The sequence below is a fragment of the Cygnus olor genome, chromosome 1 (assembly GCF_009769625.2).
Source record: "Cygnus olor isolate bCygOlo1 chromosome 1, bCygOlo1.pri.v2, whole genome shotgun sequence".
Taxonomy (NCBI): Eukaryota; Metazoa; Chordata; class Aves; order Anseriformes; family Anatidae; genus Cygnus; species Cygnus olor.
This window is the reverse complement of record NC_049169.1, coordinates 88,936,387-88,952,869: the sequence shown is the minus strand read 5'-3', so window position 1 is coordinate 88,952,869 and position 16,483 is coordinate 88,936,387. Positions and strand designations below refer to the sequence as shown.

At 40.0% G+C, this 16,483-nt stretch overlaps 1 protein-coding gene across 15 annotated transcripts in view; it reads left to right on the top strand.

The window, feature by feature from the left end:
- Window positions 1–16,212, top strand: part of EPHA3 (EPH receptor A3) — a 217,701-nt gene extending 201,489 nt beyond the window's left edge. For 12 of the 15 annotated variants that reach the window (XM_040568244.1, XM_040568225.1, XM_040568216.1 and 9 more), the window contains 2 exons: window positions 10,672–10,827; window positions 12,248–15,182. In XM_040568244.1, coding sequence (XP_040424178.1) covers window positions 10,672–10,827; window positions 12,248–12,353 — 262 coding nt within the window. In that variant the 3' untranslated portion in view covers window positions 12,354–15,182. Of the gene's footprint in view, window positions 1–10,671; window positions 10,828–12,247 lie in introns of all 15 variants that reach the window. The other 3 variants (XM_040568320.1, XM_040568311.1, XM_040568205.1) reach the window with 1 other exon arrangement.
- Window positions 16,213–16,483: the final 271 nt, after the last annotated feature.

The window sequence follows — 16,483 nt, the reverse complement described above, 5'->3', positions numbered from 1 at the left end:
CCAGTGAAGTAGTCACTGCACCAAGCCTGTCTGAATTTAAAAAGAGATTGGACTGTGCACTTAGTCACATGGTCTAAACTTTTGGGCAGACCTGTGCAGTGCCAGGAGTTGGACTTGATGATCCTTATGTGGGTCCCTTTCAACTCAGGATATTCTATGGTTCTATAGTTATTTTGCACAGATATACTGGAGCAGTTTGCTGGATTAGGGGAGCAGGGAATCACGACTACCATTTTGGTTTGGGATTGTGATTGTAGAAACCAGTCAAACAACACCAAAATGTTCCCTGATTATTGTCCTCGCAATGAGGGAGCTGAACCACAGCAGAGTGGAAAATATTAACTGTCATTTCCAGTTACCAGTTCAGAGCAAGTAAAAGCTGATATCCTTTGCAAGGCTAAATTTGGTCCAAGTAGTGCACAGGAGCACTGCAGCATTGCTCTCTCCTGCCTTGCCGTCTTTGCTCCAATGTTGTGATCTGTTTTACTGGCACGGGCAGCAGTGGTGGTGGCCCTGTCCTGCTGCGATGCTGTGCGTGCTGCTCGAGGGGACTTCTCACAGCTGCTTTAGGTGAGCTCCGAGCAAAATGCTCCTGGTGGCAGGCTGATGCACGTTTCTGAGGGGAACGTCAAAGGTGGTTTTTATTCTCTTCCCTCCTTCCCTTACTGCTGTCTGTTGTTATTTGAGTCTGTAGTATTCCCCCTGCACCTTTCCCCATACCCAAAATAAGCAATTAATCTAAATTATGGAGGTCCCAGCTCTCTTTTACCCATGTCTGTGCTGCTACTGGAAGAATGCTAGAGCTTTATGCCCAACACATGTTCCTAGGTGTTCAGAATGTACTTGGTCAGGAAAAATGTTTAACCTGATGATGTCTGTTGCAGAGGCGAAGTCTGTCTCTTCTTACAGATTTTCAAGTTGATGTTTATTTAAAATAGTCACAGCAGTGTTGTGTCCTACTTGCAAGCACGTTTCTGGAGGTACATAGGATATCCCTGTTCTCTGGTACACTGCTTTTAACTGCCTGCAACTGAGGGATGTGCTCAGCTGTATGTCTGATGCCAAGGCCACAGCCCCAGCACATTTTATACTAATATCTCGTAGGAATACAGGAGAGGAGTCAAAGCCTTCACTGCTGCATTTCCTTTTTGGTTTTCTATCCCTTCTGGCCACTCCATGGCATCTAATAATTTCTTGATACCCGAGAGGATGTTTCTATCCTTATTGATTATCTCTTTGCAGACCTTGCTAACGTGCTTGTGAACCTTGCTTCAAAAGAATCTTTTTGTAATCTTAGCGCAGCGAATGTTTCATGATACCTTTTCCTCATGTTGTGCTTCATCTCGAATTCACTTGAAAATCCCTTTCCTACTCCTTGCAAGGTATAGAATATGGCTGATTGCTTTCTTGTCTGTCAACATCCACCTTTTAATTAGGTGGCCGCCTTGAGTTCTTCCTAACAAGGCCTGCACTGGTTACGGACACGTGCGTGTTTTGTGTCCTTCAGGCAGCCTTGAATTATCCAGCTCTGTAAACGACTGTAGAAGCAGAATGTGTTACACACTGAGTTGTACAACTCATGCAGTTTTCTAAGCCACAACCGCGTGATATTTTTATTTGATTTATGTCTTGCTGTTCTTTCTTGTTTTCTAAGCATTATGTTCATTTTTATAACAGTCTTTAGATTGTTTGGATATCTTTAGGGTGGAAGTGAGTTCATAGTTCCTCCAGCTCTGATCAGTTTTATTATTTTTCTTCTCGAGCTTATTATTTTTCAGTCCGCCGTGTATTGCTTCACATTTGTGAACATTTCATGCAGATACAAAGCAGATGGAAATTTTTCTGAACTTGAATAGGAGAGACAGAGTCACTTCACCCACCTGCTAACCAGTTGGTGAAGCTGTGATCTACAAGGAATTAGTAGTTTTCGTTTCAGCTGTGTGGAAAAAAATATAACCCAACAGTCACACAACTGAAAAATATCTGGTGTACACTACAACTCTTAAATGGACTCGTACCTCTTTGGTGTCTTTATCTATTTAAACTTTTTTCTCTTATTATTTCCAATTGGTTTCTGAACAAAGCATTTCTCATGTGTGTGTATGTATATACACATGATGGCTCTAGAGTTACAGTGTATATTATCATTTTAGGTATATGAAGCTTACTCTACGTTACCCAGCCATTTGAAAAAGATTGCTTAAAATATGGTGTATATTTAGAATTATATTTAAAGCATTTCTGTGCCCCAAAGTGAATTATGCTGTTAGAAGATGGTGTGACATTTAGGTATAAGGGTTCTGATATGGGATTCAGGCAGCCCAGGTATTATGGCAGCCTTCCTGTAGCTGCAGTGGTGAACTTGGTGCTGTGTTCATTCATATCTCTGATGCAGGAGCCAACTGAAGTCACTTTTCAAAAAATTGAAAAATGTTTTAATTCCAACACATATTATTCAGAAATTCTGAATTTCTACCAGGTCTGTGATTGATTTCAAAATTGGGAAGGAGTCCATGCAGACAAATACTTCATTTGCTTCTGTATTTGTGCATTTTTTTTCCTACAACCTTTTGGTAAAGTGAAAGTCAGTGTCAAGTCCTGCTTGCAACTTCCTACTATGCAACTTTTCCATGGGTAGAACTTAAATAAAAATTCCAGAATATAGATATTCCAGAATATAGATATTCAAAGGTACTTCATAAAGCTCGGTCAGGTTATTCTTGCTTTAAATAATGAATATGCAATTAGAAGTTATTTGTGTTTATGAATGACAATGGTGATACACATATAAAACCTTTTATAATTTAATGTGAGGCTCTGAAACTGAAGTTTGCAAAATATGTAGGTGCATCCGTGTAACTCCACTGCCCTGACAAAAAAAAAAAAAAAAAGGAAGAAACTGGCCATTGCTTAGTGGTACAGAGAAGGTATACGACTGTATATCCAGTACTATTAGACAATTTCACATCTTACATTATTTTCCAAGTTGCAGTTCTGTGAAGAGGAAGCAGCATGCCTGATGATGGATATATATATATATATATATATATATATATATATATATATATATAAATAAATATATTAAAAAAAAAAGCATTTCTGGAGTGCACTTCAGCATAGAAGGTAGATTTGATTTCAGATCTCTTGTACATATTAGGAGTTCTCCATTTAAAATATGAGTTCTGCTGGTATTGTTAAATCTCAAGCTAAAAAGAAAGAGAAAAGCTTATTATTTTCAGAAGAAGCATAGTTGAAATTCTTTTAATATAGTCCAGGAAATTCAAGAGGCCAAGGTCAGATGGCCTTCCTGATGAAAATCTGAAAGTGTTGGAAAATGTGTGTGAATAATTCCTCATACATACTTTCATGTGTTAACAAGTTGTTTACATCCCTATCCTGATTTTCCTGAGTTTGAAGTCTTGCTTGAATTATTCACTGGAGTAATTTCTTTAGCAGCTTTTGGCCTATTTGTTATTTGTGAGTACCTGATTGTAAGCGTTAACATCAGAAAATTGGCGTTGTTGGCCCTCATTGTGGCATTCTCGCTGGTGTGAAGCGTGTTTGTTCTTAAACATACAGAGCCATCATTTGCAATTAAAAATTTGAAGTTTTTTTCTCACAAAGTTTGTTTCCACTTAAAACCTGATGATTTTCTGGAAACTCTAGTGTGATAGCTTGAGAGGATATTTATGAAAATTAAGCTCAGTAGGAGCAGCAAACAGGTCAAAACAAAAATTCAGTCTGCTCAATTTTGCAGCATAGTTCTGGGCCTGTTTTTACAGTAATACTTGCAACAAAACTACTGTTTGTGTTGGCTGAACATTTTATTGAAAAGTTTCTTTTTTCTGCCAATCAGGTTGGATGGTTTTAGGTGCTTTAAATATATTGCTGACCTGCTGTCATATTGCTTACTTGCTTCTCCCTGTTAGGAACATTTGGATTGAAGGATGGAGCTGTCGGCTTCATTCTGAGCATTTCAGAGAGGGCTTAGGCTCTGTACTTGTCTAGGTATTACAAACAGGATCTGGGTTTGGCTGAATGCCCCGTAACAGAAGTCCACGAAAAATTTTTAGCCACACTCAAAATACAGCAACAATATAGTCTGTGACCTAAAAAGCTCTAAAAGAATCCATATTCTGTAACCCCAGTATGATAGCTCTCTTTCAAAAGTCTGTTAAACACAAAACACTGAATTTATGGATGGGGGGGAAGCTAAACTACAAATCACACAGAAAAATGTCAGATTGTGTTCAAATCAGTACTTGCTGATGTCTAATCATAATTTGGGTTGCATGTGGAATTCAGGCATTAAACTGAAGAGATTTTAGGAACTTCAGTTGTTTATCATGTTAGAGACAGAAAAAAAGTATCTTCATCTGACTAATGCGTGAGGTAGACACGAATGAACCACTGTTCCTTCCAAATTAAGAATTGTGAGGGCTCACTGTTCACACATACAGTAAAACACCTATCTATCTATCTATTTATCTATCTAACATCTATCGCACCTCTAGCTTGATGCTGCCGATGCAACTCAGACACGAATTTTGCAGCAGGCTGAGTTATGTAGTTAGAATTTAAATGTGGACAGATCAGCGTGTGACCTTATTTTGAGCATGTGCTGTTGCTTGTGCTTCTGCGGAATTTTGTTCGGCTGTTCTCAGCTCAATGCATTGGGTTTACTATGTGAAGCCCTCGTTAGTGTTAATGGCAATGCTGGAGAATGGGAATGCCGAAGAAATGGCACGAAGCCGGCAGCAAGGGCCATAGTGGATGTCAGCAGAAATTCACAGCACAGCTAAATGTGGGATATAAGGGCAGGTCATATACACCAAATGGTAGACACAAAGACCAGAAAAAGCATTTTAAAAGCTCTCTAAGGCATTTTTTTCTCCCCCTTTTGAAAAGCCCCTAGACTGTCCGAACAACAATGACTGGTTGTTGTTAAGGGTCCATCTCTGGGCCAGCTCTGAATCCCATGAAATGTCTGTGTGACATTACTTCTGCTGCTTAAAAGTACAGCTTAAGCTGTTTTATGGGAAAGAGAAAAGCCTTTCAGCACCACACTGGTATTTTTTGCCTTCACTGGTTTTGGTGAGAAAAAAAGTGAATAGAGGAGCATTGTTACACCCAGGCATATGAATTATGTCCATCCCCAGGATTCTAAAAAAGATAGAAGCCCCTTGAAAACCATGTTCTGAGGGGCAGCCAGAGGAGTATGAAAGACTGGAGGGCTGACGTCTGGGGCAGATGAAATTTTATTGGCTTGTTATCCTGGAGGAAACTGTGGCAGGTCTTTTGCCAGTGGACAGCACGGAGCTAGAAAATAAGTCCAGTGTGACATTTAGAGAGACATATCATTTTGCTACAAGCCAGCAGCCTGACTTGCATTCTTTTCCTCTGTTGATTATTTGTATTACCCCTCTTTATTTCTCCAGCTCTCTTTTCACTTCAAAGAGGAGTCACAGCCTGCTTCCTGTCAAACTGTGCAAACATGATATGAGCCCTCCTGAGAAAAAGCAAATGGACCTCCCTAAGATGTGAATTGTATTTTAGGGACTAAGTAACAAATTTTGCTACAGGTACTACAAAAATGGGCATGAAGAGGTGGAACTCCAGAGATGCTTACCTTAACTTGTAGGGACAGCCAAGTAAACATGAGGTCTCTACTTCTCCTCAACATGTCATTTATTTCCTGGTCTCCTGTTGTCACGCTGGTGTACTGATGATTCTGTTGTAGAAGATAAAAGTAGATTTCGCCGTGTGCGCCAGCTGTTCATTTTTGTGTGTTTTCTTGTTGTTATTGAAATAGGAGATATCCTTATTGCTAGACCAGAATTCTGCACTTCAGATTGTCATAATTATAAAGCACGTAGCATTTGTGCTCAAGCCTGCTTCCCTCCCCATGGAGCAATTTCACTTTACGAAATCATCTTATAATTATCTAAAGTTTGCCACAGGAAATTACTTTATTTTCTAGATGTTTTCCCTTTTAACAAATCTGACTATGGAAGGGGAAGTCCAGAATTTAAAGCTGGCTTTGGTTTGTGTTGTGTTGTTGTGTTGTTTGGAGGAAGGAAAGAGCTACAACATGAAGACTAGGCTCATGCGTGCAGATGTCCTCTGTGCATTCGCAGAATGCCTCCCTTCATGCAGAAGTGATGGAACATTTTGCTTGTATTTTATCGTGGTTCTCAAATTTTACAAGTTAATGTATCCCTTTCTAGCCAGACAGCAGGGGTCTAGAGAGGAGGTTGTACCAGGAGGGCTCTAATGATGTTTTATGCAGTCTTTGTTATATGGTGCAACAAACGTTTCCCCACGTTGTGACAAAAAGCTGTGCTAATGTTAACAAAGTATAGCTCTCCTTGCTGCTGCGAATGATTCAAAGGTTAATTCCAACTGTTAATATAATGGGCATATCTAGAGAAAGCTTTCAGCAACAGGACATTTTGCAACTGGCATCTCACCGTTAAATTTGTCTCTCTAACCCAAGTCTGGCTGATTTTTTTTTTCAGGCCACCACATGTCAGTAAATACAACTCTGTAGACAGACACACAGTTGGGATGGACAGGATAGGAAGTCTTTCTGTTCTGTTGAAAGATAACACAATGGGGTATATCATAGTTGGTCAAAGAAACAAAATAAAGAGAGTTTAAAAAAAAAGGGGGGGGGGGAAGAGAAAAGACAAGACAGAGGGAAATGTTCTATTTCACTTCCCCTGAGCAAACATGTAATTTCCATGATTTCTTTTTAATGACTCTCTTCTGAAGCTAGTAGGTACTGATTTATGAAAAGCTGTAAAAGATCAGGTGGAACCCTGCAGGACGTCGTTTACAGCTGCACGGATTGCAACCCATCTAATTTGTCTGGTAAAGTGTGAGCTCATGGCGCACATCACCCAGCCCATATATTTCATGTTCAGACCTTCTGTCTAGGGGCTGGGTCAGGGGAAAAAAACACCAATGTGTGCAGATGCTCTGAAAGCCCAGCTTTCCCTTGGTGCATGCAAGGAGACATCACAGGCTCTTTGCTGTGAGACAAATTCCTGTTCATTGATAAACTGTCCAGATGTCCTCTCTGAGGAGGAAAGTAACTAATTTTTGTTTGGAATTCTGCAAGGAGAAAAATGATACTTTACAGTGCTGGTTATTCTGAGGTCACTTACATTAAAATTAGGTCGTATTTTTTGTCCTGATGATACTTTGATCCAAGTAATAAACATAAAAGCTCTTTCGGGCTACTCTAATTCCTAATCCTGGTGACCTGTTCTATTTCAACTTGTTTATGCCTTTTTTTTTTTTTTTTTTTCAATTAATGATTCTTGTGTCAGGCCTTATTTTAATAGATTTAAGTTGAAAAGGCATACTGGGCTGAAAAAAAAATAAATCTCCATGCTTTATCATTAAGAACACATCATAAATACTCTTAATAAATGTCTTGGGATTCCAGACACTATATCCAGAAAACTATAAATAAAAAGCATTGGCTTTTTGTGGGACAAACAGTAGTCGGGGAGATGCAGGTTTTACAGCTACTGAATAAAAATATCTTGGGCCTGATTATCCAACCTGAGCCTTAAATTGGAGGGTGTTTAAAACTGCCTATCATGTAGGTGCCTAATAAGATCTGGTGTTAGCATGAGAATAGTAACATGAAGTGTACTATATCATCTGTCCTCAGCTCAGTCTTTGGTTCTGTGTTGCTTGCCACATTTTCCCTGCTTTAGGGTTTTGGGGGGCAGAGCAGGCTTCTGATGTCTTCTGTCACCTTCCTTTCCACCCACCACTGCTCCTAGGACATGGGGTCTGCAGTTAGTGTCAGTGGCTGCAGTTGTCTGCAGCAGTAGAGGTGCAGGACCTCTCAACCCCAAAGTTCCTTGCAGGAAGCAGCAGCCCCTGTCCTTGGCTGGTCTCCGAGGAGCAAGGAGTGAGGAAAGGTGCCCAGGCAGCAACAGCCCTGCTCTGAGACCTGGTGAAGGCTGGGGCTCGATCTGCAGCAGAGCGTGTCCTTTTGTGATTTGGAAGCTAAGATTTTCAACCACCTGTTGAGCTCTTCAGGCATGTCATGTCATCCTGGAAGGGAAGCAGGTGTTAAAATCATTTCCTGGCCCTCCAAGAAATCAGCTGATGGAAAGGGTTGGCAAAACATCAAGAGCTGTTTAATATGTAGCCAATTCCAGGAGCTGCTGTATCGCAAGGCTGCATTATTCTTTTCATCTAAGGTGAAAGGTAAAAGTCTCAGTGTCACTGATGTGGCATTTTTCTTATCCCAGTGCGAGTCAGATCTACTGCCAGACTATGTTATTCCAGTGCTACTGATCCCAATGAAACCTAGTAAAGACTTGAATTGGGATAGAAAAGCTTTGTTTGCATTTTCTAGGCTTCTTAAGGAAGTTTAAATTCACTGGTATTTAAACATTTGGTTCTCCTTGAGGCCTTTACAAGCTCTCCCTTTGCCTTTTTCCAGTGCTCAGAAATGGGTTGGGTTTAGGGTGAAGAGGGTGTTTTACACTCCAGATCAGTTCTCCAGTACCAGAACTGTAACCTACTCGCTACTCTGCATCATCATGATCTTCAAATACGTTAGTCTAACCACTTCTCATTTTCATTTTTTTCCAGTGACAAAAGTAATTTCAGATGGATTTAGCTGTTGTAGTCAAATTATTTTTCAGGTGATATTCACTAGAACCATGGGCAGAAAACAGTCTGTAAAATTGTAATGATAATCTTCTAGGTCAGTCTCCTGTGCTCATGAGTAGCAGCATCAGGAAATGACAGCTAAGCACATGCTTAGGTTTAAGCCTGAGACAAGACACCTATAAGGTACTTATAGAGTATGGATTGCCCAGGGAGGTGGTGGCATCACCGTCCCTGGGGGGGTTTAAGGAAAGGTTGGACATGGTGCTTAAGGACATGGTTTAGTAGATGATATTGGTGGCAGGGTGATGGTTGAACCAGATGATCTTGGAGGTCTTTTGCAACCTTAATGATTCTGTGATTCTATATTTGACTTAAAATGGAGCATGTATACTTCTGAATGGGGGCTAAAAAGTTGCCTGGTATTGGCATGTGTGTGTCAGTGGAGGAAATAAATGTAGAAATAGAGTCGATGTCTCTAATAGCATCTGACTAGTCGAGGAAGCCATTATTGTACTAATTAGCACTGAGAGAGAAAGGAAATTGGAATTAGTAAGGTGTCTTGTCAGCAGAAAGAAGTTACTGATTGCATTGCTATTCAGGGGCTTCCTTACCACAAAAAAAAAAAAAAAAAAAAAAAAGAGCAGGTCAGTGAGGAGAGGCTGCTGAGGACAGAGAGCTGGATGTCTCATCCAAGCAGCCTCCCAGGAAGGCCTTTTGCAGAGTGGACGAATCCCCTGCCTGGAAATGTGTGCATCTCTCCATGGACTGCAGCAAATAGTTCAGAAAGCTACCCGGGCATAGCCACTGTGTTTCTAGATGGCTAAAACAAGGTGAGGTTGAGACTGACTCATGTGACATTACAGAGAAGGACTGACCTTTATTTTTAACTTTGATGCCATCATAGGCTCACAAGACTACGAAAACAAGAGCCCTCATACACGACAGAACTGATTTTCTGGATCAATTTTAGGAGCAGCCAGTGCTGCTGTATGCAATATGCGAAGTGCAGGGTCAGCTACAATATATTCCTCCTTGTTAGAAAATTACATATTTGAGCTTTGTTTTTATTTTCAGAAGGGTGTTTTCTTCCCAATAGCTTCTAGGTAGACTTACAATTATGGAAAAAATATTTAAATGGGCAAAGAAGCATGGAGACGTGTTTTGTTTGATTCCTTGACTTGATTTTGTTTCTTATTGATTTCTTGATTGTTTTCTAAGTAGAGAACTTGGATGCAAGTCAGGTCAGTTCAGCATCCTTCATGAGCACCAAGTTCATTTCAAAGGCAGGCGGTAATTCAGTTCACACTTTCAGATTATTTGTATGATATCCTTATGGAAGTTTCAGTCTTAGAATGAGCACCATCTTTAAACTGGACAAGGCAATTACATTTCAATTTGGCTACGTGTATGTAATAACAAATTACCTCATTTCTGCCTCTGCACGCTGCAGAATACCAGTCTTTTGTGGTTACATTTGTCTCACAATTCACTTGCCATTTCATTTTTAGACTTGATAACAATTTTTTTAAGATCTCCTAGTGTCTTATTTTATGTGCTTCTAACTTAATAGTACCACTTAAGATTTTTCAGTGGGCTGCAGTACTCTGAACATGTGTAAATTCTACCAGTACACTCAATTTGAAGTTTAGAGTGCGCATTGTTGTACTGGCTAGTATGTTGTTTGGGACTAGGTGAATCACATAAACATAATCTAAATTAGGCTTGTCTTTGCTAATGCTTAAACACATTAAATTGTAATGTAATGGTGCGCTTCATGAATTGGTGGTGCTTCAGTGATTTAAAACCTGGGCATGAGAAGCTGGAGCTCTTAAACGAGGTGATTACACAGTGTTTGTCAAAGCTGCCAGCATGAGTGCATGTGGTCTCAGTGGCAGATAAATTCCACAGACGAGCAGAAAAGCTGCATGTAGCATGGAAGCTCTTACTGCTGCCAGTGATAAGTTTAGACAAAATAAATCTATACTTGTACTTGATCCATAACTTTCATCATATTCTTTTTCATTTCAGGCCATCAAATCTTCTCCTGGACCAAAGTAACGTTGATATTTCAGCCTTCCGCTCAACAGGTGATTGGCTCAATGGTTTTCGGACAGGACAGTGCAAAGACATTTTCACGGGCGTGGAGTACAGCTCCTGTGATACAATAGCCAAGATTTCCACAGAGTAAGTTTGAAATAACCACAGCCCCTCGTTACCAGTTTCGACTGGAGGTACACATTTAAATAAGCATGAGTGGCATTTTTATACTCAGCTTACATTTTTTAGCTAAAATAATCTTATGTTTAAAGGGGTAACTGTAGTAGTTGTGATACACATGAAAGAAACCTGTGTTGATTTTGTGAAGGCCACTGTCCCATACCTTTTTCTCACTAACGTCAAGGAAATTGCAATTTCTTCTGGTACAGTAGCACTGTGCATAGTCTGGTACACAAGCATTTCTTGCCTTCATTCACAGTTCAGTAATTGCTTTGTGCATTGTTTATAATCTGCCATTTATCTGTTCTTTCCCCACAATTGGCATGTGTGCCGATCTTTTCTTTCTTTGCCCATCCCGCATTCCATCAACCCATGTGACACAGAACAAGCGCTACGTAGCATCTTTCCTCCTACATACTAATAATTATTCAGGGGCCAAATTCCCACCTGCCTCCCCTTTTGATGTTTAATCAAGCGAAGCTTGGAAACTTAAAACTTGAAAGTTCATTACGTTCAAATGCAGCGTGATGAGGAAGAGTGTGTTGGTGTTCTCTGCACCTGAAAAGGTATCAAGTACAGTTATGAATTTACTGAACAGAAAAATCTGACTCCCCATTGGGCTCAGTGGATACAGGACCAGTTATGAAGAAGTAGCGAACAGCTGCAGGGTTGATAATTAAACACATCAATGCTGTTAATTAGTGTATTATTGCAACTATAAAAAGGCTGATAATGGGTTTTTATGGCAATTACCCTTTGGGGACAGTGCAGAAATCCTCCAGGAATGCCCAATTTCCTGTGAGCCACTGGTTAATGAGCCCTTGGCAAGTGTTAAACCACTTCTGTGTTGCACAAGGAACAAAGAGAACTGGCTGCCTGCAGAAATAAGGGGTGAAAAACAGCAATAGACCTGGATGCTTGGCCATATAGCCGTTAATCCCAGCGCTGATACCCGGGTGGAGGCAATTGTTCAGAGGGCTCAGCACATAATGGCAAGATGCCCGCTGGTCAGGAAGAACAATCAGACTGATAGGGGGATGGAGGAGGTAGAGGGGCTCAAGATTACAGCTGGTCCAGAAGTGGGCCTCTCGGCTCTAAGCCCCAGTGCGTATGCCAGTGGCAAACACTGCTTTGTTGTCCTTGCTTCCAGGGAAGCAAACGCAACAGGGCTAAATGAGATTTTACTTTTTTTGCAGCCTCCTGCTGTTTTCATAGCTCTCAATAGTCTTCACGCCAGGTTTTGTGTTTCAGCTGTATTGCCATACCTGGAGGCGCATCCAACACAGCAATAAAAGACGAGCAAGTTGATTGCTGTTTGCTCACATCAGCTCTAGGAAGTGCAGAGGCAGGATGCTCGTTCACCTGGTGCATGTTCTCTTTTTTCCAGGGACACGAAGAAAATTGGCGTTACCGTTGTGGGGCCTCAAAAGAAGATTGTCAGCAGTATCAAAGCTCTAGAAACTCATACAAAGACCAGCCCTGTTCCTGTGTAAGGTACCAAAATGGTGTTGCTGAGGACAGAAAAGAAAAGTTGCGTCTAAGGGCAAAAGTGACGGCTGATAAATGGAATCATTTAAAGGACTTCTTTGCAACAGCTCCGGAAACATAATGGTTGAAATTTCAAACCCACTAAGACACTCAAATACTGAGTATAAATGCCTTAAAATAGGAGCGAACTTGTTTTCTATCTGTTAATCCTAAAGGGTGGGTGCTCTTAACTGACTGTTAATGCAGATAGTAAATTTCATAAAGGAAAAAAAATGTTAAAAAAAAAAAATCCTTCCAAGTAAAAACAGTGATACTAAAACCTAGAGCCATTTGAATATTAAGTGACTGAATAACATGAAAAACCCAAGGACACAAAAGCTGTGTATTTGATCTATACAGCAAACAAGAAGAAAGAAAGACTTGCAGTATTTTTATACAGAAGAGATCTGTAACAGGTATTTTATTTCTTTAAATGCAAGGAAAATAGAGGACTATACCTCACAACCTGTCTGGCCATATTTACTATAATGTCATTGTAACATGCTATTTCAACTTCAGAAAGGAATACAGAAATAAAGTTTGCAGTGACTTTCAGTTAGTTGACAAAAGATTTTCACCGTTATGTTAGCTTCCCTAATTGTGTTCATTTAAATAGAAAAAAAAAGTCTTCACTTTTCAAAGACTTATTTATTTCCTGTTTTTCAATTATTGTTTATATTTATGCTTAAATACCTTAACCTGGCTGTATTATTGCCAAGTGCCAAATGTTATCAAAACTTCATTGGTTTAACCTGAGAAATTGTATGAGGGTTAATTACTAGATATTTTATCTTCACAGTATCATATATGAAATACAAAAGGAAAGAAAGATGGTCTTTTTTTCCAGCTCTGACACTAGGCAAAGCATCTGGACTTGCTGAGATTCCTTCCCATTGCAGTGAGTGGTATTTTAACCCGGGCTTGAATTCTGGCAGAACTGTGTGCCCCTTGATCTCCTGATCAATGGCCTATCAGGCACATACATTTTGTTACTTCCCAAAGGCCTGGTTTCATGTCAGGCACAGCAAGGACCACTGCTCACAGATGCTGTTCAGGTGGGAGATTTGCCTAGCAAACATAAGAAGAGTTAGGAGCGAGTGCATCTTGAGTGAACTGAGGGTGGTTTCTGAGGAACGACCCATTTCTGTCTTCCATCTCATGGGCTCTGCTGCCAGTGCTGGTAACTGGGAGTTGTATGACCATGCAGACAGCCACTGAGATGGTGATTTGCAGCCAAGGTTAGTTGGATAGCTGGCAAGGATGATTTAAGGTCATGCAATGGGGCTTTGGTCTGTAATTTTGCCTAAGTCTGATCCAGAATACTTCTGTCCAGCCGCTGTGATCCTGCAGGGGCCTTGCTTTTTGGCTCAGGTTCCTTGGGGACGTGCTTGGCACCACATGGCAAGAGCCACCCCAGTCTCAACAGGGCTAAAAAGCTCAAAACCTGTCTCATGGTGATTTGAGAGCCCAGAAGCTACAGTCCTTGCACAGGTGTGCTCTGGTAGGTGTCTTGCTGTAACCAAAACCGCCAGGCTCCACACAGGAGGTAGTTACGGATGGCTCTTCCTTCTACAAGGTGAGTCAAGGAGTGAGGCAGACTGTCGTGTTTTAAAAGAGAAGAGTAAACTGTGTGGTTCCTTCAAAGAAAGCAGAAAAGAGCATATCTATAGAAGAGCATTCACAGTTCCCAGTGGAAAAATAGGCCTCCAGGAGGGGATTTGAGTCCTCCCCCATCTTCAGCATCTTCCCAATAGTGGGCTCTTAAGCTCCTGAGCATGTCCGTCCTGGCTCTGAGCAGACACAGCTCTTTCCACTGAAATTGAATGGTTTAAATCTCAGTGTGAGGCACTTCCAGTGCCAGTTTCTTAATGCTCTTGATGTGTTGTCAGGCTCTGGCCATTATTTTAAACCACCCTGGATTTCTAGCTCCCCATCCTTTAGTTTAAACCTGACTCTGATGAGTACCAGTGAGTCCCTGGCAGTCCAAGACTGTAGGTGAGGCAGATGACTGTGTGGCATGCCACCTTCTGCTGTGTGTGCAAAAGAAGCTAACTAGCCATGGTTTTTGTCACGTTGGTCTTGGTTTTGAAGCTCTTTGTAGCCAGCATAGGGCACATAAATAAGGGAGAAATCAGTTCCTGGGATTTGTGTGGCTGAATCAGCTTTTAAATTGCTCTTCATGGGTACAAGACTTATAAAATATAGAGAGACAGAATTTATCACACATTACTAAAATAGGAGCAAAATTAGGGACAGTGAACGTGCTGTAAAGGATTGCATTTGAAATGCACTCACGGGATAATATTTAGTAATGTTTTCTGAAAGAAAAATGAATGGGTTTTAAAGTAAGTTGAAATAAAAAATGAAAAATGGAAGAAAATAGGAAGCACTTAAGTAGTAAAGAACACTTCGTGTCTACTCCAATCTATCTTGACATACAGCGTGCTAAATACAAAAGCTGTATTTTCAGTTACTTAACTCATTCAGAATCTTTCTTTTCCTGTTTGAGACTGTCAGTGAATTTAAAAAATTCACCAAAATCCATTTGCTGATAATATGTGTGGGGACAGCATTTTGTAACAGTTTCCTTGTGACTTTTCTCTTCAGCTTCATGCTGGAGAGTGGGGGAGAGTGGGCTGGGGTAGGGGGAAGAGATCTGAGAAATGCTTCTGAAAACACAGAACCAGTTCTTAGAGTTTTAGGTTACGACTGAAAACTTTGCACCAACCATCCTCGATTTTCTCATAGTACCACGTCATGTTCCTTGCCCGCTGTTTGAGCATGCTCAGCATAAAACAAAACAAAAAAAATCCCACTGATGCTTGGGAAAAAAAGTCAATTTTGCTTTTCTTTGCTCTTAGGAGTATAGAGTGTTTTAAAATACATTTAGTTATTTCTCCCCGTCAAAAGCTGATTTGTACTGTAAGTGGCCTCTGTTGCAAGCATCCTATACTCCCTTTCCCCGTGTACATATGTATACATAGCAGTGTACAATTCTTCATTGTGGAGTAGAAATACTAGAATTCGTGTGGCCATCTTCCTGTACAGGACTCGCATTGGTTATTGACATCAAGCAAAATGCAACTGCTCATAAAATGTCATACCATATTATTGGTTTTGTATCTTTAAATATAGTTTCCATTTTATTTATTTCTGTTAACATATCTAGTTTTGTGCTGTTACTTAGCATTCAATAAGCAATGTATAGATGTGATTTGATTGGCAATATGTATTTACTTTAACTTGTATTTTAAAGCATTACTTACTCATTTAGTTTATATATTGTGCAATTGTAGATGGCCTCTTACTAATGTAAAATGATTTGTAGTGGAAACATTTATATTTTTATAATAAACATAATGAAAGTATTTTTTACATACTGGAATACTGAGGTGATTGCTTGGAAGACAAAGTAAATTTATTTGATTAGAAAAGTGTGATAAAATTGTAATTAAATATGGATAAATTCTGAGTGTTAAAGCATGGGTTCAGAGTGAAAGCTAGATATTGCCTATATTATCTATTAAAATAAATAAGTAGTGCAGGTTTTAAATAGACAGACCAGCATTTGTGCTAAACTGACTTACATCAGTCAAAGACTTTATTTCTCCATGGATACAGGAAAGCATCGTCTACTACAGCCTGCTTATGGGATACTGAAAAAGCTGTCATTTATTTCAGTTGTGTCAAGTATTTCCAAACTTTAGCTTTTTTTTCTTCCCTTGCCAGTGGACCTCTTTTCATCTTATAACTGTGTTGGATCCAGTAATAGATGTACTTTTCAACAAAATAAAAAAGCCCACCGCTTACGGTAGTTTAACCCCATGATCATTTCTTGCCTCTGACTATCTGTGTGAGATAATATTTTGCTCCTGTTTTGTTGTGTCCCTACCGAGTTGTTTCTGTATGCTTCACTGAAGTACAGCATCTTTGAAAATGCCAACATACAACTCAGCTCTGCATCTCAGGAATTATCTTCCCAGAAAAATATGAGTGGTTTGAATGTTTGCCAAAACCAGTTAAAATTACTTTACTCTTCAAGTTATAGGATCTTTCTGTACCATAAATGATTGTGCATGCTTTTGTATATTACTGC